Here is a 24,960-nt window from a genome sequence, read left to right on the forward strand (position 1 = left end):
AAATACTCAAAAGGTAATAAAACATTGTCTGTGTTTGAACAATAAAATTTTTATTTTTAATTTTAAAGATTTTTATCAATCACTTTATCTGTTGTCTTTATCTTATGTATGGAAGAAGACTGTTATGCAATTTCCAAAATCTAAATGTCTATACTATCTCTGTACATCAAGCACCATGATTTGATTGAGATTTATACATCCCAACAACACAAAAACTGTAAATACATTAATATACATTCTCCTCCAAGTGGCCACTGGAATTTTCTTTGAAGCTTAAAGCAATTGTTGTTTTTCTTTTCATATATGATCATAATTTGTAACATGTAATAGTATTGCATCATCTCCCAAGTTCTTGATGAGGACTTTCTTTTTCACTTTCATTTTCTACAGCTGTCAATTTTTTCCCAGAATTTGATCCATGCATAGTGTTGATATAGACGGGAGTGGATTAAAGTGGGACACCAGTAGAGAGTTCAGAGAACACAGGTTCTGTCTTGATCTATCTGTATGTTGATATTAAGGTGGGACACCAGTAGAGAGTTCAGAGAACACAGGTTCTGTCTTGATCTATCTGTATGTTGATATTAAGGTGGGACACCAGTAGAGAGTTCAGAGAACACAGGTTCTGTCTTGATCTATCTGTATGTTGATATTAAGGTGGGATAACAGTAGAAAGTTCAGAGAACACAGGTTCTGTCTTGATCTATCTGTATGTTGATATAGACGGGAGTATATTAAGGTGGGATACCAGTAGAGAGTTCAGAGAACACAGGTTCTGTCTTGATCTATCTGTATGTTGATATTAAGGTGGGATAACAGTAGAAAGTTCAGAGAACACAGGTTCTGTCTTGATCTATCTGTATGTTGATATAGACGGGAGTATATTAAGGTGGGATACCAGTAGAGAGTTCAGAGAACACAGGTTCTGTCTTGATCTATCTGTATGTTGATATAGAAGGGACTGGATTAAGGTGGCACACCAGTAGAGGGCTTAGAGAACACAGGTTCTGTCTTGATCTATCAGTATGTTCATCATAGCCGCCTAATACCTCTGTAATTCGTAGAAGTCTGTATTAAGCTGCTGGAAGACTGAGAATTCGTTGGACTGTTCTATGAAGGGTCCGATTCAGAGTATGGTAATGGCTCCAGTTTAAGAGATATTGGAGACTCAGTCTCTCTCTGACCTGTTTGTATGGTAGTTGTTAACTCTGCCTGGTCATTTGAAGGTTGTTCTGTTTGTATGGTAGCTGTAAATTCTATCTGGTTATCTGTAGGTTCTTGCTTGATGCTAGTTACCTCCAGAGATGTTCCTGTAAAAGATCAGGGTTTGACATTAACTTTTATGAGTACTAGACCAGTCGGGCTACTTCCAATAATTTTTACTAGCCCTGACCATAAAATCACTAGCCCTGACCAAACTTGAAAATTCACTTTTTATAAACTGCTAATTATAATGGAAAAAAGTTTTGAAACCATACTTCAATGAAGATACCGTCTCTCACTGTTAAGATATATTTTGACAGACTCTTCCATAGGTCGCTAGCCATTAAGTCGGGTTAAGCGTGACACACAGATATTATATTAATAAGTCTTAATTAAGGAACAATCAATGAACTTAGTATAAAAATAATTACCCTTAATATAAATACATTGTGAATTAAAGAATATATTATTCAATAACTTCATACTAATTTTAGATATTGAATGAAGCTAGTTCCCATCGCAACTTGTCTATTACAGCTGGGCTAAAAATAGTACTTGTGTCATGAAGGGAAGTTTTCTTTTACCGATGGGTGATGTTTACTATCAGACAAATAAGAATTTAAAAAAATAATAAAATAAAAAAACTGAAATGTGGGTTATCATTTATTTCATACACACGACCAGTCGGTCTAGTTCACGAACATATTACACGACTGGACCACTCATTTACTAGACTGGGTCGGTCGGACGTGCCTTAGTGTCAAACCCTGAAGATTTCTCTATTTATGGAAAAAATAAACTTCAGTACACTGTTCTTGAAGTCTCCCCCTGTTTCTTTCAATTTAATCATTAAGGATTTTCTCTAAAATTGATCAGCAATGACCTATGGTTTGTATAACATTGTAGATCACCATATTTTTATGATATCTTACTGAGATAGGTACTGTAGATCACCAGATTTTTTCGATACCTTATTTTCACGAATTATAGAATTGGTATTTAAAAGCAAAACAAAATTTTCAAAAATGCTGGTTTTTGCTGTATATATTCTATGCTAATACAGTCAGACCTCGTTATCTCTAACTTCAACATGTTCAAGGGACCAAGAGAATACTTCGAGATATCCAAGGATTTGAGATATCAAGGGTAAAATAAGGAATAAGCACTCTGGACTTCAAAATCCATGGTATTTGGAGATATCTATGTTCGAGATACAGAAGTTCAACTGTAATAATATATGCAAGAAAAAAATTTTGCAAGCAGATTGTCACGCGTTATAAAGTGAAAATAAAGTACTCACGAATAAAAAGTGATTTACAGTATTCAGTATTTATAAGCGTGACAAAAATGTCAAAAATTCAGGTTTTTTATTAAAAACACAACCTAATAAAAAATGTGAGAATAAAATTTTTGTGAGCAGATTTTCTTGCATAAGTTCATGAAAATAAAGTTCTAGTGAATAAAAAGTGATTTTCAGTATACCATTTCATCACTTTTATAAACTGAAAATCAGTCAAATGATTACCAATAACTTGAAATCATTTCAACCTTGCTGCAAAGCAGAGTATAATTATTTATGCAATGGTTTGGACTGCAGATAGCCTGGATAGCTTGACATAGCACCTGGCTAGTTATGCAGGAGTCCCGGGTTTAATTCCGGGTCCACCCACAGACTTTCTCCTTTCCTGTTATGTTTAGTTGGAATACAATGGACAAATACCTTGTTGCTCCATGGGGGAATCGAAGGCTTCTAGATCTAAATTATCAGGGTCAGGTGCTTCTCCTAGGTCTATCGTCTGTGTGATAAGATTCCGAGAAAATGACTGTAACAAAATACATTATATGTAAAATTGTAAATTGGTAGATTGGCTAGATACCACTGTTAAGTGTTCTGACATAAATAAAAAAACCCATAGTAGAATACCCTTCTTTTTTAAATGTTAATTTTTTTACATCAAGAAAGTTAACAACCTTCTTTTGACCTTTATGACTGTACACATTCAATTTCATTTCAGAAACAAGCATAATCAGTATAATTGTTTGATCAATGTGTCATTATGACCTACTACTAGTATGTTGTTCTGCGATTCACCCCCTAGAAATTGATGCAAGAGTGCTTAACTCTGTATTTCCTTGAATTTAACTTGGTAATAAATGTAGACCTGAAATATGTTACAAAATCTGTGTGGGACAGAAAAAGCACATGACACGGTCATATCCAGCTCAAAAACAAAACAATAAACTCAATGTAAAATTTCTGCTGACCTGTAAAACCTTTTTAACACATATATTTTATACCTTAGAAGCAGTCTGGGACACACTGGGTCTTCCAGGACAGGACAGCAGTCTCTCCCAGTCACCTCTTTCCTTTAAGTGCATGAGTTTTTTGGTTGGGGGAGCGTATTCTATGTGGCCTGTGATATCAGACGTATCCCTGAACTGTCGCTTCATTATCTCGGTAGGGATTAACCCTCTGTTGTAATCGTCTACAATCACCCTCCTCTTTTGCCTTTTTCTCTTGTATTCAACATCCTCCTCTGGAGTTCCCTGGTCAGTAAGAATCGTCGTCGGCTGATTTGTGGCAGATGCTGTGTTGACTGATTCATTCTTTTCTCTTTGTCCTAAAGCCACAAAAACAGATATAACAAACTTAATAAACACAGAATACAAGGTACAAGAAACTGGTACAGTAAATCATGTCTAAAGCACACATGTTTATAATGACTTCAAGCATACACTGTGATTTTCATTCCCTGTTGTTTAAAAACATAGTATGAACAGAACTGATATTGATGAATTATATTAATTTTATAACCAATCAAAATTGTTCTTCCCTGGTACTTCACTGTAAGTATGTTCTACTGTATTTTTATTAACTTCTAAATTATATTTCTATTAGAAAAATTGTTATCATTTAGACAAAACTTGATATGAGTTTGTTTGTTCATTGTTTAATGTCCCTCTCAAGAATTTTTCACTCATATGGAGATGCCACCACTTGCTGGTGGAGGGCTGCAAATTTATACCTATACTCGGCACTCAGAGCCATTGAGCAGTGAGGGATCTTTTTCGTGCCAGCACCTACTGCAACACGGGACCTTGGTTAATATGGACTTATCCTAAGTACCGGTCTCCATGTCCCTAAGTGGATTAGAACCTGTGATGTAAGGATCAACTCCTTACTCCACAACTCTTAGAGCAGACGCTCTAACCACTGCACCATGCGAGCAACTTGAAATGAGTGAACAGATGTATAATAAACACTGCTGCAGTACCTTCATGAATTCTCATGTGTCTCTGTAAATGTTGATGGTGGAAGCCCTCACCACACTTTGTACAGTAGGAGAGATACTTGTGTACATGCATCCTCATGTGTACCTGGAAACTCTCCTGGTGGAAAAAGCTCTCATCACATTTAAAACACCTGTAATAAAATAGGTCAATTTAAAACACCTGTAGTAAAATAGGTCAATTTAAAACACCTGTAGTAAAATAGGTCAATTTAAAACACCTGTAGTAAAATAGGTCAATTTAAAACACCTGTAATAAAATAGGTCAATTTAAAACACCCGTACACTACATTGTGTTGACCAGGAAAGTGATGTCAAGTCACACTGTCATGTGATTACACAAAAACAAAAGTAAAACTGAGAGATACACATTGAGTATAAAAGTATCTAAAATATTGCTTAAATTAAAAGGACCGTCAACTTTCAGTTATTAAATGAAGCCAAATTAACTTTTTACTTAAATGTTACACTACACCATATTCTATGAACATTAAACTTCATACCATACTGTGAACAAAACCTCACATCCTAAACAGACTCAGTCTTATACTCCCATTTTTTACTGTATTTTCTTATATTCCTATTTTTGACTGTATATTCTAAATAAATACTCCTTTTTGGACTGTATTTTCTTCTGCTGGGAATCTGGTGCATTAAAAACAACAAAACATCTAACCTAAATATATTGAATTTTTCTACATCATCGAGTTTTTTCCTTAGCCCCATGTAGTTCATAATAATGAAGTTTGATTTTACACACAGGAAGATCTACTTACTTGAATGTGTTTTCAGACTTGTCTGTCGGCTCTTTGTGTGTCCTCATATGAATTTCTAGGCTCCGAGCAACTGCGCAGGTTCTTCCACAAATGTAACACCGATGTTGTTTCACCTTCTCTACGGCATGCATTCGCTCGTGAACCTGTAAATATAGTACGGTAAAACAGGCTTATATTGAAGTGCCGGAGATGAAATATTTTGAATTACTACATGTGTAAGCATAATTCATTACATCAGAAATGTTCATTTTTGAAGCTTTTAACTGAACAGAGTTCCTCCCCTAAACCCATTAAATTATGAAATTGAGTTCTCACAATATGGGGGACCTTCAATATCAATGACTATAATGGTTTTGTTGTTTTGAGAAAAGATTTTACTTATATATTCCTATCTAAAATTTTGATTCCCTATTGTGGCCCCATCCCATCCCTGGTATCCATGAATTGAACAAAATTTCTACCCCTGGGGACATGATCTGAACAAATTTATAGCTACACTATGTCATCAGGAAGCTTTTAGTTAAGATTAGTCTTTTCTGGCCCAGTAGTTCTCAAGAAGATACTGCAAAAAATCCACTATATTTTTGCGTTTTTCTTTATTAAATATCTTGACATAGGTTGTGATTTGATCCACAGAGACCCCATTAAACATTTACCTCTAAGGAGCTGGCATATTTGAAGGATTTCCAGCATGTTTTACAGTTGTGTGAGAATGTCACAGTGTGATCTTTTTTTTTCTTGGGAACAGAGTCCATTAATAGAGCATATTCGTATGGACACTCTACTATCTTTGGAGTTTGCCCCTTGGTGATCGGCCTATCCTTCCTTTCTGGATTTTTATATTTGTTGATGTTTGTATTCATATGATGTGATGATATACTCAGTTCCTCTGGTTCACTTTTCACAATGATGTTGCCTCCATCCATTTCACTGGTTTCTCTAGGAGAGATACCACTCTGGTTTTGTGAATGAAGTGAAGTCATACCACTTTGGCTTTGTGAATGAGAAGCATTGATACCACTCTGTTCTTGTGAATGAAGAGCAATGACACCACTCTGGTTATGTGACTGAAGAGTAATTTGAGAAGATTCTTCAATTGGCTCACATTTCACAACAACACCTTCATCACTCTCTTGTTCTGGGAGAATGTCCTCTTGGGTCTGTACGTCTGTGTTAGAAATAGGTACTTTATACATTTTATACTCCCCTGTATCAGTTTCCTTTTGTAAAATAATGGAGTACTTTAGCTCATCTTCTTCTGACGAACAACTTTCTGTGACCGAGTCAGACACACACTCGAGTTCACGTGAATTCTGAGCATTAGCTGCTGCCAAGTCAGAAACATTATTGAACTGAGTTGAGTTCTTCCGAGCATGAGCTGCTGGCAAATCAGAAACATTACTGAACTGAATTGATTCCTTTTGAGTGTTAGCTGCTGGCAATTCAGAAACATTATTGAACTGAGCTTTAGCTGCTGCCAATTCAGAAACATTATTGAACTGAGTTGAGTTCGTAGTGTCACTTTCAGCAGCCAGACTTCCAATCTTGATAGGTGTAGTAATGATTTCTCCCGTGTGGTGGTTGATAAAGACTGAAACAGGGAGAACTTGGGAGTGACCCCCAAAGCTGACTGCTGAAGGAGGAATTACAGATTTATTTCCAGTGTTTTTCCCAAGTTGTGGCGTATTAATGTTTGCCACTGTTCTGAGGGCAACTGGAACTATTGGCTGCTTTAGAGGAAATCTTTGTGTCTGTAGAGGAAATCTTTGTGTCTGTAGAGGTAATGTCTGTGTCAGTAGAGGTAATGTTCGTGTCTGTACACTTATGACTTTCTCCGATTCCTTTGAAGAAGAGATAATTGCTTTGTTGAAATTTTCAGTTGTTTTTCCTCTAACACTGCTGGGTGATTTCTGTAGATAAAATTTAGGAGCTTTAGCATTTGGAGAGTTTAATGCTAACTCTACTTGCTTTTTCAGCTCTTCTAAAGAGATTATTTTACCATCTTTCACACAGGTCAATGTGTCTCCCTGCTTATTTTGGAAGAGGTTGTTTTTCACTTGGATAGAAAAAGCCTGTTGTGGGAGAGTCTCTCCCTGTTTACTTAGGGTACCTTGAGAACAGCTGTCATTCACTTGCACATTAGCTGGTTTTGGGAGAATCTCTCCCCATTTATTTGGGAGGCCCTGAGAACAGTTGTCTTTATCTTGGACAGTAGGAGCTGGTTTTGGGAGAGTCTCTCCCCGTTTGTTTGGGAGGCCCTGAGAACAGGCGTCTTTATCTTGGACAGTAGGAGCTGGTTTTAGAAGTGTCTCTTCCCCTTTATTTGGGGAACTCTGAGAACCGTCTTTAACTTGGACTGAAGGAGCTGGTTTTGGAAGAGTCTCTTCAAGTCCTCCTGGGGTACCCTGTACACAACTGTTTTCAACTTGAATAGGAGCTGGTTTTAGAAGTGAGGTCATTTTTACCCTTTTAAGGAGAACATGTGGGCTTAGCTCTGATTTTCGGTACTTCTCACTATTACTCCTTTTCCTAGTTGTATCTTTTCCAGACACTTTATTTTCGTTCTCTTTTTTCTCTGAATCTCCATCTTTATTGTTTTGTTTACATTGATCTGGTGTTTGTAGTGAATTTTCTTCTTTCTCTTTCCCTACTAGTCCAACACTATTATCTGTTCCCTTTGATACATTGTCTACATTATTTCCTACTTCCGGTTCTGATGTTTTGTGTTTGGTATTATCTTCTACAGACAGACAATTTTCTTCACTTCCACTCTCTGAAATAAAGTAAAATATTTTATATTCAATTTCAATGTGCTCAAAGAAGCAGAAATTCTAATAAATGATGTATAAAATTATCTCAAATAAAAAGATGAATGGACATGTATATGTCCAATGCATTTACTACTGTAATAACATAATCTTGTCAAAAACAACCAAATTACAAATTTATATATATATTATATCTAAGCAGTGTCCACCCCTTTTTATAAAATTTTTCTATGTTATGCCTATCAAGATGAAGTTACCAGCAAAATTTTGAGAGGAATGACCTTCATCTGCCTGAGAAGATGTGGAGACACATTTATCACCATGGTTACAGCAGGGGGGACTCAGGACCTTTGCGACCTAAATTAATATACAGATAGCAGTAATAAGTATCAGACATATGTTCTGAAGTTGTGATATGAAATACCATAAAAGTACCACAAAACAATTTTTCTCACAATAGTCTAATTTCCACTCTTTTGTATTTTTTGATTGCAAGAAAATACAATTGCATAAATTTTCTCACCCATGCATAAATAATCTAAGAAAGACAACTCTAAGAAAGTATGGGAATAATTGCTAGTTAGGACTACACAAGTTGACACAACTGTGTTTTGGAATATTTTCACTAAAATTGAGATAGCAGGACCTTATGGAATATTATCAGTAGTTTTCTATTAATCTCTCTGTAAGATCTTATTTTAAGCAGAAGGTTTTCTACTTTTAATGCAGAAAATTTAAGGAAATTCAGATAAAACCAATCATAGTTCTTGCAAAGATAATGCTTTAATATGATACTTAAAAAAGACAAGACACTGAGGACAATTATACAAAAAGCAAGGTGCAAAATTTTTCCCATAATTCCTGTTTTTGTGTATCTATTTGGGCTTTGTTAGTCGTTGTCATCTTAACACTGGAAAATTGCATGACAAATTTACTATCATTCAAGCATTGATCTTCATAAGCTATATCAGTAATAATGGTCTAAATCTGGAGATTCTGGAACTTAAATCATAGATTGTGGTCAAAAACTTTAACAATTACAGTAAAATCTGAAGAGCAGGCAGGCCTATGTTAAGAAGGAAATATAAAATACAAGGCTACTGCTTGAAATATAAGCAATATTTGGGCGAGGGTAAGAAAATGTGATAGAGGGCGAGGCTTGCTGAGCCCTCTATCATGTTTTCGACCCGAGCCCAAATATCGCTTATATTTCAAGACAGTATCCATGTATTTTGGTATCTTGCAACATGTTTTTACATCTGACGTCCAAAAACGAGCTATTTTCAACCGATTCTGCAGTTGAAACTAAGATGCCACTGCATAAACATTGCAATGTGTATGACGTCACAATGCTTTTAACGAAGGTCGCGGGTTTGCTGACATCATCAAAACTGGGTACACAATTTATATGATTTGGGCGACTTTCTTGTGCACATTTGATTATGACGTCACAATGAAAGAGAAATCTGCGATGATTTTTGTTTTATTAAATTCTTCAGTATATCATTATTTAGCTATAACTTTTCTTGGAATTGGTAGTTTAGGGTTATATTATTTGAGCAACAACTTATCACAAATAATGAAGGCTTTTTACGATTTGTATCGTCGATACAATACTTAGATAAAACTTTTGTTGGAATTGGTAATTTAGTGGAGAACGCTTATTACGATTCGAATGATCGACACTGGAAATATTTAAAAAAAAGTTTAATTATTTGTTATCAATCGCATCTTCTCAGGCCTTTCCTGCAAGCTTGGAAAAACAAGTGGTTGTTTTCGGCATGTCGGAAAGGCCCGAGAAATTGCAATTGATTTGTTTTCACTTGGTATCACGAAACGATATGGAAACAAGGTTCAACTGACCTTTTTTCCTTTGATCGTATTTGAACTATCAGTTTGTTTTATTAAGAAAGAAGCCATTATTTAAAGAAACAGATGTGGTATGTAAAATAAATATTTTGTTTAAATATATACTGAAAATATATTGTATATAGTGATATTTGGCAGAAATTCGTAGATTTAAGCGCCTTGCTGAATGGTCTAAATAAAAACATTTTACTTGAATTAAAGGATACCATTTTCCGCCAGCACGCTTGAAAAGGAAAATACACAGCCAAATAAAAGGACGTGTCTAATAAAAGTAATAATCATTCCATTGATATTGAATTATTATGATACGATTCACGGGTCACTTACAAGCAGATAGACGTGAATTTCTTTTTTATAAAAATTATTTTAGCTTATTTTTCTGCACTGAATATCAGATAGATATTCACGACGTCAAGCATGACGTCGCGATATTTTATGACGTCTTTCTTAAAAATGTTATATTTTGCGATATAAAAGCAATTATCTACATTTAAATTACGCGAAAACTAACTCGAAGATATATTAATTTTTTCACATTGATTTATTTCAAATCAATTCTTTGTTAAAATACCAAAGGGAAAACAATTTCGTCTGCACCATTTAAAAGTAATTGATATTTTTTGAAACAAAATCTTGCCTCAAAACGAGCCGAAAACGACGTTTTTCTTATATAATTCAATAGAATAACGTTGAAATGGTAACGACAACAATGGCATGTTTGGGATATAATTACACAAAAACGATGCAGACAAATTTTATAAAATTTTCAGAGAATATAAATCGAAGGTAGAGGATTCATATAACTAATTTTCATGGTATGTTTTCGGACACTTTTAAATTGCCTGCAAACCCGCAACCTACGTTAAAACGCAACCATGCACGAGGCTTTATTAAGGCACTGACGGAATAAAGAGCTTTGGTTTATTAGGTTACCTTTATTAGGTCAATGCAAGGGGTAGTTGCAGGATAAAAAACAGTTATATGATAAGTGAAGAGACCGTACCTTTTTCAGTAATGCTTTATTGCCAACAGTCTTGATAGAGCTATTCCTTTCCCAAACAACAACCATGCCCAGATAATAATCCCCAATATCATATGCTGTAAATGAAAAAGTCAATTATCATATACTTTAAAAAGTAAAGACACTGATTCCCCACTGTACATTACAAATGATGACACAATATCTCGTATGAATGACCAGTCTGAAAACTCATATATCATGTATGAGACCAGCATGCAAAAATCCATAAAACACCAGAGCCCCTGACCCTAGGGCCACAAATTTCACAAAATTGGAAGAGGAATCTTGCTCATTATAACCATTGCACTTAGTTTGTCTACTAAATATCTAGAAGCAGAGAAAGTTTTTGAGAGAAATTAATAACCAATAGAGCCCAACTCAAATACCTGAACCCCAGACCCAGGAGCCATGAAATTCATAATTTTAGAAGAGGCATCCCTGCTAACAAAAACTATGCACTTTCTTTGTTTATTACCCAGGAGCTATGAAGATTTTCAAACAAACAGTGAATTTAATTATATAATCAATAGAGCCCCCACCAGATGCCCTGATTTTTGTGCCACAAATTTCACAATTTTGGAAGAGGTACCCTCGCTCATCATAAATATGCACTTAGTTTATCTGCAAAGTAAATGGGGAAGGGGGGGGGGGGGAGAAAAGAAGATTTAAAAAAAAATTTATGCATTTTTGCTATATAATCTTTAGAGCCCCTCCTAACCTTAGAACCCTGACCCTGGGGCCATGAATTTCAAAATTTTGGTGAGGGCTCAATGCTTAATACAATCACGGTATAATGTTTAATGTCCAGGAGTAAAGAAAAATATTTTTAAAGATTTCATTAATTATGATGGTTTAGTTCCACACATCTGGCCAAAGGGGGAGCAGGTACCAAGAAATTCACAATTTTTGTTCCCCTTTAATTATAGAAGGTATATGCCAAAATTGGTTGAAATTGGCTCTGTGGTTTCAGAGAAGAAGCTGAAAATGTTCAAATGTTCAAGACAGACAATTCACCACAGATGAAGAACAATGATGGCCAAAAAAAAAAATAGCAATAAGTCATCTGAGTGACTCATGTGACCTAATAATTAAAGTCAATTTTTTCAAGACAAGACACAACAAAGATGATTAATATTAATCATAACTATAAACAGTAATGATTTAATAAGTGATTATAAAGTCCTTACCGATCTCGTTCAGTTTTTTGCAGCATTTGACTGCCTGGAATATAGTTCTTCTGATGCTTCGTATGAGATTTGATGCATTCGTTCCATACTTCAGCTTGGTTTTCTGTAGCTCACTAAACTCACTGGAGAAAAAAAACACTGCATAAGAAAGCTATATGTAAAGTTAATCTGGGTTCAAATACAGCCTTTATACATGTAGTCTAAAATATAGCAGAATTTTCTCTCTGCCTCTTGTTACTTCATACAAACTGAGATAAGTTCTAGGTATAACTTTTTGAAAAAATCAGTGTTTTATCATTTTTTTCAATGGTCAACCTGATAGAAATCGCAAGTGATAAAGTAAATTGCTAAAGCAAAACATACCAAAATAGAGTTCTGGCTTGTAAATTTTTTTAAAAAATAACCCATTTTTTTAACAAATACACTTATCACTTATGAATTACCAAACAAAAGAGCTTCGGGATTCTAAGTCACTGAAGTTTAAACCATGTCTACACAAAAATGAAACACAAAAGTGAAGACACAGAATTGTTTGTATATTGGTTACCATAGTAATACACACCTTACTGTGTATGATGTCTCCCGAGATTCCTCACCTGAAAAAAAGGGGGTCAAACCTTAAAAACTGGATACAGTCAAACTTTAAAAAGTGGGTACACTCAAACTTAAAAAGTGGGTACAGTCAAACTTAAAAAGTGGGTACAGTCAAACCTTAAAAAGTGGATACAGTCAAACTTTAAAAAGTGGGTACACTCAAAAAGTGGGTACAGTCAAACTTAAAAAGTGGGTACAGTCAAACATTAAAAGAGGGAACAGTCAAATCTTAAAGAGTGGGTACAGTCAAACTTAAAAAGTGGGAACAGTCAAACTTAAAAAGTGGGTACAGTCAAACTTAAAAGTGGGTACAGTCAAACTTAAAAAGTGGGTACAGTCAAACATTAAAAGAGGGAACAGTCAAACCTTAAAAAGGGGGTACACTCCAACTTAAAAAGTGGGTACAGTCAAACTTAAAAAGTGGGAACAGTCAAACTTAAAAAGTGGGTACAGTCAAACTTAAAAGTTGGGTACAGTCAAACCTCATTATCTTAAAATCTCATTACTTCAAAATTGACAGGACTGAGAAAAAACTTCTGAATGTCCAAGCATTCCAGATATTATGGTGTAAAAAAGTATGTTTATAGTAGCAAAGTAACTCCACATGTCCAACTGACTTTTCAATAACCATCCATATTTTACAGAATCCCCATGTAAAATGTATATCCTATGGAGCCCCACCCTACCCCCAGGGTTATGATTTGAACAAACTTGATTCAACACTTCATGAAGATGCTTGCATATTAGTATGACTTCATATGAGGAGTGGTTTCACATAGTAGCTTTTCTCATATCTAATGAATTCCACAATCTTTGCTGCCATTTTTGTTTTATCAAGGCCAAGTAACTCTTTTTGCAATACTATACAGGATATCAAACCCAGTTTCATAAAATCACTTGAGCCTTTAGCTCAGGTGAGCTTAAAATTGGATGCTTGTGTTGTAATATATTATTAGATTTTGATGGTAAATAAGCCTTAGGTATAAATATGCAAAATTCTAAAATATTATCATGACCAAGAAATTGTATTGCTTTCTAAAATGTTCAAAATTATTCCTTTTTCACTTTTTTGCAATCACTCTTATTGTATGTAAATATATAAAATATTTATCACTTCATGATAAATTACTGAATGAAAATTAAAAGTGGCTAAAATTATTCATTTTGAGAAAATAATGGTCTGAAACATGTATGTGTCCATAATAAGAAGACCCATAAAGCCAATCACAACTTCTCGCGCCTTTCCAACAAGCAGAAAAATAACCTCAAATGTGTTATTAAGTAGGTGTCCATCACAACCCCCTTCTCCTAAACTTTGAAATAAATGAAGGGAGACCTCTTACCTGTACAGTATAGAGATTAAATTCATTGAATGTAAAGATATTACCTAAAATATACTCCATGAGGGACTTCCAAGTCTGTCTATCCAGTACTTAAATAAATAGGAAGCGACTCCATTTTGTATAAAGGAGATGGGTGAACATGACGAGCGATAAGCCTATAGTGTGACAAACATGAAGATGAAAAATTAAATTTCACTTATATCAAAATTTTCCTTGATATTTCATCTAACATTAAAATATACTTTATGTAAAATCTCTACAATTTGCAAAAATCCCTCAACGATTGAAATTATTTGCCTGTGAAATATTAGCTACACACTAAAGCGGGCAAAAAGAGTCATTTTATCATATTATAACACTATTTTTTTCCCACCTTTTTGAAAGTTAATCCTCAAAGATTGCATAAAAATATACATTTTTTGGTTACCAAAAATATGGAGCAATGACCCACTATACCTTAAAAATATACTTTTATGACATAACATTCGCATCTTTTCGAGAAATACTTGAAGTCCATTAAGTCAAGGGTCATATCACAAACATGATTTAAATGTCACTGTTCGTCAGGAACTTGTGTAGTCTAGTGGTTAGCGTGCTAGTCTAGAAAGAAAATGATACTCAGGATTTCTATTGCTAGGGTTCGAACCCCATGAATACCACATTATTTTTTTTTAATAAAAGAATAAATTTTGCCAAGAAAATTTTCCTCAGAAAAGTTTTGTTTATCACAATTTCATAAATTTCAATAATGAGAACTTTACTCTAAATATTAAATTCACAAACTGAACATGATTTTTATATTTCTGAAGCTATAGGCTTTCTGCATGTTATGTTCGCCCATCTCCTTTTAACATCTGGTGATGTAAATACATTTGAGGTGTTTTTCCAAACTTGCCAGAAAGGCCCAAGAAGATGCAATTGCTCATAAAGCCTGTTATATACTTCAGTACAAAAACAATTACTGAAATAAATGTCAATGGAGCATTTATGCAAGAGATGAAATATGGAAAAATCACGCACCAAGATTTGAACTGAAATCCTCTAACATTCTCTCGATCTCTGATTCTGTAACCTCTTTTCCTCTCTTTGACATTCTGTTAACTTCTGAAAATAGCAGATTTGATGTACATGTATATAGCATTTCTGATGACATGCTTTAAAAGAAAACATATGCATTTACATTTTTTAAGGATATGCCATCCCATTTCTCTCACAGTATCCTTTACAGACACTGTAAGCATGGTTATACATAGCTAGTACCTCATTATCTATGCAAGTACATGTAGTTTTTAGGATTCATTCATCTTTGTCCATGTTAATTTTTAGATTGACAGACTGGTTTCCTTTGCTTGCTTATTACTTTATGGTAATGATAATATATTTTAAGTATTTTTTGTTAAAATAGATCTACACAATAAAGTTTGATTAAATTTTTATCAAAGTGTTTCATAGATAAAACTCAAGAGCCTTTATCATTCTGATAGTTTAATACTAATTAACTCACTGTTTGAAACTTTCAGCTCTTCTAAAGCGATTATTTTGTCATCTTTTACACAGGTCGATGTTTCTCCATCTTTACTTGGAGTTTCCTGACAACCACTGTCTTCATCTTGGACAGTAGCTGGTTTTGGGTGAGTCTCCGAGTCTCCCTGTTTACTTGGGGGACCACGAGAACCGCTGTCATTGACTTGGATAGAAGTAGATGGTTTTGGGAGAGTCTCCAAGTCACCCTGTTCACTTGGGGGATCACGAGAACCGCTGTCATTGACCTGGATAGAAGGAGATGGTTTTGGGACAGTCTCTCCCTGATTACTTGGGGGACCACGAGATCCACTATCATTGACTTGGATAGAAGGAGATGGTTTTGGGACAGTCTCTCCCTGATTACTTGGGGGACCCTGTGAACACCTATCATTTTCTTGGATAGAAGTACCTGGTTTTGAAAGTTTCTCTTCCTCTTTATCTGAGGGAGCATGAGAACAGCTGTCTTCTGCTGGGGTAGTAGGAGCTGGTTTTAGAAGTGTCTCTTTCCCTTTATTTGGGGAACTCTGAGAACCACTGTCTTTAACTTGGACAGAGGGAGCTGGTATGGGGAGAGTCTCTTCAAGTTCACTTGTGGTACCCTGAACACAGCCGTCTTCTACTTGAATAGGAGCTGGTTTTAGAAGTGAGGTCATTTTTACCCTTTTCAGAAGGACATGTGGACTAAGCAGCTGCGAGTCTTTAGATTTTTGGTACATCTCACTATTACTCCTTTTTCCAGTTGTAGCTCTTCTAAACACTTTATTCTCTTTTTTCTCTGAATCTCCATCTTCACTGTTTTGTTTACACTGATCTGGTGTTTGTAGTGAATTATCTTCTTTCTTTTCTAGTTCAACACTCTTGTTTGTTCCCTTTGATACACTGTCTACATTGTTTTTAACTTCCTGTCCTGATGTTCTATGTTTTGTATTATCATCTAGAGACAAACCATTTTCTCCAATTGCACTCTCTGAAATAAAATAAAAGTATTTTTCAACAGATATCAAAGAAGCAGAAATTCAAATTGATGACGTATAAATGTTATCTCAGATGTTTGATTTGCATCATAAATGAAACAGAATGAAATATAAAAGAACCTTTATACACAGTCAAATGCATGTATAAAGACTGATCAGTAATTGTTAAACAATAAGTGAAATAAATTTTTACTCAGGACACAGAATATATGAATCTTTATATGTTATATTTTATTGTATTTCCTTCAAATGTTATACTACCCACAATTTGCTGACCAGAAGTATAATGATATGTAATAAATTTATTGACATATAACATGTAGTTGCTTGACATTAAACTGTCCATTGTTTAGGATAAGCATGCAGCTTTTCCTCAAAAAAAAGGAAAATCAAAAAGTTGAATATTTACAAAGAGGTAATTGTTGTCAATATCATGTTAATTTGATAAACTAAAACCTATGTCAGTCTCGCAGACCTTTTTACCCATATTGTTGTCTCTCAATATTTTTTAGGCCAAACAAAAAAATATGTGTGGTTCCGGTTACACCTCCAAAAAATTAGGGTAGGTAGGTGGGGATTTTTTTTTTTTTTTTTTTTTTTTTAAATAAAATGATTTTCATAATTTTTCTAAATAATACCTTTCACTGCTTTGCAAGTGGCATTTAGATGTGGTGTGATAATATACTAGTCAACATTGGTAGGTGACACCTACATACTAGCTTGCTTTGGATTTAACACTATTAAAACTTGCACTATATGTTGAAATGATGTTTTGCAAGGAGACAGCCATTGCTGAAACAAACTAATACTGGAGCCAATGATGGAAAAGGGAGAAAATTCTGGAAAAATTATGAAAATTGCCCTAAAAAAGTTTAGGGCCGGGGTTATAAAATAGGGACGGCCGGGTAACCGGAACCACACATATTTTTTTATTTGGCCTTATTAGATTTGTCAGTGAGATTTGGCATTTGCCAGTAAGATTTCACTTTCCATCGACATCTACATTACTGATTACTTTTCTGTCATTTTTTAAACCACCGCGATTTGGCAACCCAAATGAACAGATTTCTGATTTCCATATTTTCATAATAGCAAAACGTGAGATGTATTGTGGACTTAAAATTCATACAATATATAGCGAAAATGTAAGAGTAAACAGGTCTGGTCTTGTTTTTGTAAGCTTTAAAAAATAAGCCCCCAATGAAAGGTCAGACCTTCTACATTCATACATTCTTTCAGCTCTTATGCTTATTAAGGTCAGACGACACATTCCTCAAAAATATATCATTTTCCCCAATAATTTGTCATTGAAGTATAACTACTTAAACAAGTTTCCTCACCAAAAATTGAGGTACCTTACCAGGCATTTGGGCAAGATACCAGAGGGTGATATTTCTTATATAATCCTTATGGGTAATCTTTTGAATTGCCAGTGTCACAAATTTTGGTGTACTTATATTTTTGAAACATATTGATTGATATTGTTTAATGCCGAGTCGGCAATATTTCAGCCATATATCGGCGGTATTGAAAACAATTTAGAAATTACAAGAGAATGACAATATGAATATTTTTTTTATATAATACCAAGGTATACAAAACATATATTTGAGGAACATGTTGTCTGACCTTAAGACTAAGTTACCAGTAAAAGCTCGAGACAAATCACCTTCATCTGACAAAGAAGACCCAGGGACACATTCATCACCATGGTTACTGCAAGTCTGACTCATGACCTTTATGACCTGATATATAGATACCAGTAATAAGAATGAGTCAAGTGTTCTGAAGTTGTATTTCATCATGAAGTAGCTGAAATAGTGTAGCCCTCTCCATTTTTTTTTTTTTTTTGGTTACATTATGGCAGCTAATTATTTAGATATGAAGTACAACAAAAGTACAGTACCAGATAACAATTTTTCTCACAATAGTCTAATTTCCACATTTTTGCCTTTTTTTATAACAAGCAATAAAATACAATTGCATTAAATTTATCACCAATTGGGCAGTGTTTGTACTCATCGTTATAACAAAGCTAGAATGAAAACTGCATGACAATATTTATCACTCAAACATCAGTTTTGCATTAGCCTTTTCAAAAATACATGTACTCTTGAATCATAAATTGTATTAAAGGGGTGCAGAATTGCAACAATTACGGGTAAATCTGAAGAGAAGAAAGCTCTTTGATATGCAAAAAAAGGTTATAAGGTAATCACTCAAATATCAGTTTTGCATTAGCCTTTTCAGAAATACTCTTGAATCATAAATCGTATTAAGGGGGTCCAAAATTGCAACAATTATGGGTAAATCCAAAGAGAAGAAAGCTCTTTGACTTGCAAAAAAAGGGTTATAAGGTATGCATAGAGACCTTGTTCAGTAATGCTTTGTTGCCAACAGTCTTGATGGAGCTATTCCTTTCCCAAACAACAGCCATACCCAGACCAGCATCCCCAATATCCTGTGCTGCAAATGAAAAATCATTATCATGTTAAACAACGACCACCTCCAGATAATGATCTAAAACATTAATTATCATACTGTAAAAGTAGTTACATGTATATTTTTTTTAAAGTTGAAAGTTTGATGATTTAGATATTTTAGAAATATGGCGAGTGAAAACTTTGATGATGTGTTAGTATTTAACAGTGCTCTGTAACAATGAAGTGAAAGTTGATGAGTGGAAACTCTGACATAGTTCAGTTATTCATCAATTTTGCTAATGTTTCCATGTCATCAAAATTCCATTGTAAACAGTTTCAGTATTAAAAGAATGACCATTCCCAAGCAATGATCGCCAATATCATACACTGTAAACAAATTACATTATCATATCATACACTGTAAACAAATTACATTATCATATCATACACTGTAAACAAATTACATTATCACAACGTACACTGTAAACAAATTACATTGTCATATAATACACTGTAAATAAATTACATTGTCATATCATACACTGTAAATAAATTACATTATCAAATCTCACATCAAACAATGATCATGCCAAGCCAAAAATCCAAAATATACTGTAAACCAATTTTTATTCGCATGTGAGAAATATCTGTCAGTTTCGCAACCTTCTTTAACTCACAAATATTCATCACCACGAACCAGTTATTTTGCAGTGTATTTGGAGAGAATATTTTCTCAGTCACAAAAAATAATCATGATGATCAGGGATTAATATGAAACTGTCAAATCACTAATGAAAGCATCATCGCAAACCAGGGTTTTAAGTCCACAAGCCCTTGGGTTACCAATGATGTAATGAAAGATGATGCAAATATTAGCTGGTTTACAGTTCTGTGCAGAAAAAAATCACATAAAACATAATTCAAATAATTTTTTTTTTTATGAATCTCCCATAATTTCAACCTCAAGATGCTAGTCTCCAGTTTTTCTTTGTTTTGTCAAATAATTTTCTTGAAACAAGACCCAACAAAGCTACCTGTAATCACAATTAAAAATATTAATAAGTGATTTAATCACCGAGTATAAAGTCCTTACCAATCTCGTTCAGTTTTTTGCAGCATTTGACTGCCTGGAATATGGTTCTCCTTATACTCCGAGTGAGATTTGATGCATTTGTTCCATACTTTGATTTGGATTTCTGTAGCTCACTAAACTCACTAAAGATTAAAAAAAACACTGCATAAAAAACTACATGTTTGATGTTCAAATATAAAAATTTGGATCTCTGATTTTGGCCCAACCCTAACTCCATAGCTCATAATTTAAAAAAAAAAGACAAGATGTCTTTGTGAAATACTCATGCCAAAGTATATGGCAGCTCAAGACGAAGGTTAAAGTTTTTTTAAGTGTACATGTAGGTCAAATCCAAGGTCAAGAGTTCAAAAATGTTCATATCCAGAGAAACATGAGAAAGGTCTTGTGCAGTGTTTGCCAAAATTTTTTTTCATCACTAGCCCAGTCCGGCTAGCATTGGCAAAATTTTATTGGCCTGAGTCACCTGTTAGATGTAGAAGCCCCCTTAAAGTGCCTGAAACACCACATATTAAAGAACATTGCAGGCTTGTAAAAGAGAACCAAAATTTTTACAAAAAATATACACATTATGACATGCAGTGATTTCCCTTTATTTCAAAGTGAAAGGTTAGAGATTAATTGTAACAGGTTTTGGGTTGAAGTTTATGACAAATCTCTGTGGACCTTACAACAATCTAATTTTGATTTTTTTTAAATTTATATATATATATATTTTTTTATTTCGAAGCGGCATTTTTATCAATTGAAGCTGTCAATCTGGCCGGTAGCCAGTTCTTAGGGAAATTCTGGATTTTAAGCCACAGAAGTTTAAACCATGTCCACACAAAAGTGAAAACACAGAATTGTTTGTATACTGGTTACCATGGTAATACACACCTTGTCGTGTAAGATGTCTCACCTGAAAAAAAGAGGGTACAATCAAACCTAATTATCATAAACTTGATTGCATTCTGAAAAAATAAAGATATCAAAGCATTCCGTATATTGTCCATGGTATAAATACATAAATAATTCCAACTGCCCCCCCCCCCCCCCCCCCCCCCCCCCCCGAAAAAAAATGAATTGAATATTTAATAAGTTTTACAGTATACATGGTATAACCTAGTTTGGGGCAGTGAATTCTTCATTTGCCCAAGTTGTTTTTAAAAAAAATGAAAAAAATTCTAAGCTGTTCTAATCCAGGTCATACAATTATGATATAAGAAGGAAAACATGTAAAATTGCAAATTCCCTATACAGTCAAACCTTGTTAACTCAAACTTAATGGAACTGCAAAAAACTTTGAGATATCTGAGGATTTTAGATATCGGGTAAAATGCTCAACATGCTAAATATCATTGCTTATATAGAGGATATCTATATTGTGTGATTTGATATTTGCTTTATCCAACGAGTTGAATGGTGTATATTTGCGAGGCTTCCTGAGCAAATATACACCACGGCGCCATTTCAACAAGTTGGATAAAGCAAATATCAAATCACACAATTATAGATGTTCTATTTATCTCATACAATTTTCATTTATAACAAAACTTTGAGATAATTCCTGTGAAACTATGAATGATTTCAACCCAAATTGATGACGCATAAATTGATGACATCACACTGTTGACGTTGACATGCCGAAAGAAAGTTACTTGTAGATCATGACCAAAATATGAAATCTTAGAATGTTGCGTCTTTCAAAACATATGTGACAATCTGTTTGAGATTTATTTCATACAAACTTTTGACAGGAAGTTGTAAGAACTGAGGAATCATAAATTGTTCTCTGAAATCATTCTGTATACGGCAACAGTGCTAGGCTACTTGTAGATCTATGGTAAGTTATCTTAATAGTATTATAATGTAAGGGGGTGTTGGAAGTGGCTAGACTTTCCTGCACGGTCAAAGAAATCCTCCACAAACTACTCAATGCTAGACTGTAAGCCTAACGTTTTCTATGAGAACGATGGGGTGAGGGTTGACATCCGTCATCGAGTACTTAGCCAGTACGATACATTTATTAAATTTGACATTTCAATGAGGTATAATGAGTCTTTTCATGTTTTAAATGAGCATTTTTGCTCATTAGCATTCATATGATAATGCAGAACTTTCACAAATTTAAATTTCAATGAATCTACATCTTTGAAGCAAGGGACTGTGTCAAAACCGAAAGTGCTATTGATAAAGCATAATTACCCATGGATAAAGCATAGATTTATCTTATTGGTAGTATCCACTACATGTATGACATAAATGTGTGCCTCTCTCACCAATGAACATATATAATTAGTTTAGTTTTGAACAACTTAATTTTTTTTTACCATGCCACATAATTTGGTGAAAAGTGGGGAAATTTAGTTCAATTTTTTTTTTTTGAAAAATTTTAGATATGTATGAAGTTTTTGACTGTAAAGTTACTGGGAACATTTTAAGAGTCTTTTTTCACAACTTATACCAAAATACAATTATAATTTTCTAATAAGTTTTCAATTGCAAGAAATATTGGGAAAAATTTGAATGTAAAACTTTCTCCTGTAATGGAGATAAGAAAATTAATTTGTGGTATCTTTAATAAGACCCATAAAGACTGTTATATACTTCAATACAAAACTAATAACTGAAATAAATGTCAGTGGAGCATTTATGCAAAAGATAGAAAAAGTGAAAAAAAAAAAAAAAAAAAAAACACGCACCAAGATTTGTACCAAAATCCTCTAGCATTTTCTCCATTTCTGTGGCCTCTCTATGTGAAGGTCTTCTCTTTGACATTCTGTTAACTTCTGAAAATAGCAGACTTGATGTATATAGTATTTCTGATCGCATGCTTAAATAAAAAAAAAATTACATTTATTCCAAGTCGACTCTCTGACATCCCATTTCTTTGAAATACTATACAGACTCTGTTAGCTTGGTTACTTGTACAGTACCTGGCCATTAGTGAGTCATAATTTTATTTTTCCACTATATAATTCATTGAAAAATGCATTTTTCTAAAATATTATTGCAGTGTTATTTGTTGATCATTTTTTATGACTAAAACACTATAAAATGAAGAATTCTTTGCAGTTTCTTGATATAATCTCAAAATAATTTTATCTGTAGGCACTGCGGTGATATCACACGTCAAATGCGAATTAAAAATTTTACACCTCTAATTTGCTAAGAAATCATAGTAATTTGAGGTTAGAAATTTTTGTCTTGACGATTTAATAAATTACACTCAATGATAAGTGTAACATTTCGTTTAATAGCATTATAAGACAAGAAAATTTGAACAATTCTGCATGATTTAATGAAAAAATCATGGAAATTGGACTAAAATTGACGTCACAATAAGTTTTTATAAAAATTGGTTTTTCAATAAAATATATATTATGACTCACTTATGGCCAAATACTGTACATGTAGTTTGTAGGAGTTATCCCTCTTTGACCATGATATCGATGTCACAATCATTGTAAATTTTTAGATTACAGAGTGGTTTCCTTTCCTGATCAAGTACTTCATAGTAATGATAATATCTATTTTGATTATATATCGCTCAAATAGATTAAAGCATTAAATTTTGATGAAATTTTAAGTATTTTATTGGACGGAAAACAACAAATGAAAGGGAGAAAGGAGTTCGAAATACACATTATGATTCAATGCACATATTTGTCTAGTATTATTTAATGAAATGCACAAACATTTTATATTCAAAAAAATCAGACAGACTTACCGTGTGCAACAAACAGCAGCGCGTTGTCCTAGTCAGGCTCGATGCTCCAGACTCGGATCGTTCTTTGTACAATCGGAATGTTTGTAATGAGACTAAAAATAAAATTTAAAAACACCGGAAAAAATTATTCCGGAATATTGTTAACACAGACTATCCCACGCCCATCCACCTGTCTGCATGTTCTCTCTCCGTACCACCTCTTACGTTAGACAGGAAGGTCTTCAGAGAAAATATTTCCAACCAAAATCTAATGTCAAGCTTATTTTGCGACAAATAAAAATGCAAACAATTTTTAAAAATGCCTGCAAATTAATCATGAGAACATAAAAAAAATTCTTGAGTGTTCGTGTGCCTCCAAACCAAAAAAGTAGAATGCATGAATTTTTTTTTGGGGGGGGGGGGGTATGTCAATATTACATTTTATCACGGTTTTACAGAATTTATATGCCATTTTGACATTCTCAAGTGAAACTATACTAACCAGATCATCTGTTAACACTGGAAGTTACCCAAGCAGCTGCATCTTATTATCGGCCGCAGCGCAGTTGTGTTAGAATGCGCACATGGGGAAATGAAACGCTATTTTTCATAGCTTTATTGATAATACACATAAAAGTTATGAATAAAAAGTTTTAAAATTTGCATAATACTAGGTCACTCTAAATGATTGTTAATAATTTTCAATGAAATTTTCCATAAATACAAATTAACAACAAAAATAATTCTTGGGGAAAAAAATAGCCCCCCCCCCTCCCGATACAAGTCTGGGGTAAACAAGTCCCCTTCAAAGAGCTCTAGTTGCCTAAAGCTAGCTTCAGAAGATTGAATGCAAATTTTTAAAATCAACGTTATTTACATGTTAAAATTAGAAGCCGAAATATAAAAAAGAAGTCTACACAGAACCACTTAAAAAATAAAGGAAAAAATTGACAATTTCAAGAGATTAAAGGCAAGGATCAAATTACAATCCAGGTTAACATGGCCAACTTTGAGGTAACATAAATAAAAACGCCTCATCTTGATTCATCTGTGAAGTTACATGTACAAGATCAACAGTGCTGACCATTGTATCATTGACACCTACAACAGTTTTAAGGACGAAATAAACTTAAAAGCTAGGTTAGATTGAGTGCAATTTAATTTAATGCTGAGAAATCTTCCCAACTCCATCCATGTAAAAGACCCC

General features: G+C 33.9%; 1 protein-coding gene and 1 long non-coding RNA gene across 2 annotated transcripts; both read right to left on the reverse strand.

Moving 5' to 3' along the window:
* Positions 1–33: 33 nt before the first annotated feature.
* Positions 34–17,036, reverse strand: LOC133179717 (uncharacterized). Its single transcript, XM_061314410.1, has 13 exons — positions 17,033–17,036; positions 15,556–16,542; positions 15,072–15,155; positions 12,677–12,710; positions 12,115–12,236; positions 10,910–11,004; positions 8,295–8,394; positions 5,926–8,042; positions 5,270–5,412; positions 4,479–4,627; positions 3,502–3,824; positions 2,924–3,026; positions 34–1,310 (listed from the first exon to the last, which is right to left on the reverse strand). The coding sequence occupies exons 1-13, from the start codon at positions 17,034–17,036 to the stop codon at positions 1,111–1,113; spliced, it is 4,461 nt and encodes a 1,486-aa protein (XP_061170394.1). The 3' UTR covers positions 34–1,110.
* A 1,184-nt stretch (positions 17,037–18,220) lies between these two features.
* LOC133180085 (uncharacterized) lies at positions 18,221–20,149 on the reverse strand. The gene is made up of 3 exons (XR_009720273.1): positions 20,066–20,149; positions 18,921–19,015; positions 18,221–18,294 (listed from the first exon to the last, which is right to left on the reverse strand). It is a non-coding gene; the product is annotated as an uncharacterized LOC133180085 (long non-coding RNA).
* Positions 20,150–24,960: the final 4,811 nt, after the last annotated feature.

The sequence above is a fragment of the Saccostrea echinata genome, unplaced genomic scaffold (assembly GCF_033153115.1).
Source record: "Saccostrea echinata isolate AGI-Se365-2 ecotype Australia unplaced genomic scaffold, CSIRO_AGI_Sech_v1 ptg000005l, whole genome shotgun sequence".
NCBI lineage: Eukaryota > Metazoa > Mollusca > Bivalvia > Ostreida > Ostreidae > Saccostrea > Saccostrea echinata.

Excerpts from the sequence above, each read along its gene's own strand:
- LOC133179717 (XM_061314410.1), bottom strand. Across the intron at positions 11,005-12,114 it reads CAAAAAACTGAACGAGATCG|CATATGATATTGGGGATTAT; the intron begins GTAAGGACTTTA and ends TTTCATTTACAG. Across the intron at positions 8,043-8,294 it reads TTCCTCTCAAAATTTTGCTG|AGAGTGGAAGTGAAGAAAAT; the intron begins GTAACTTCATCT and ends ACTTTATTTCAG.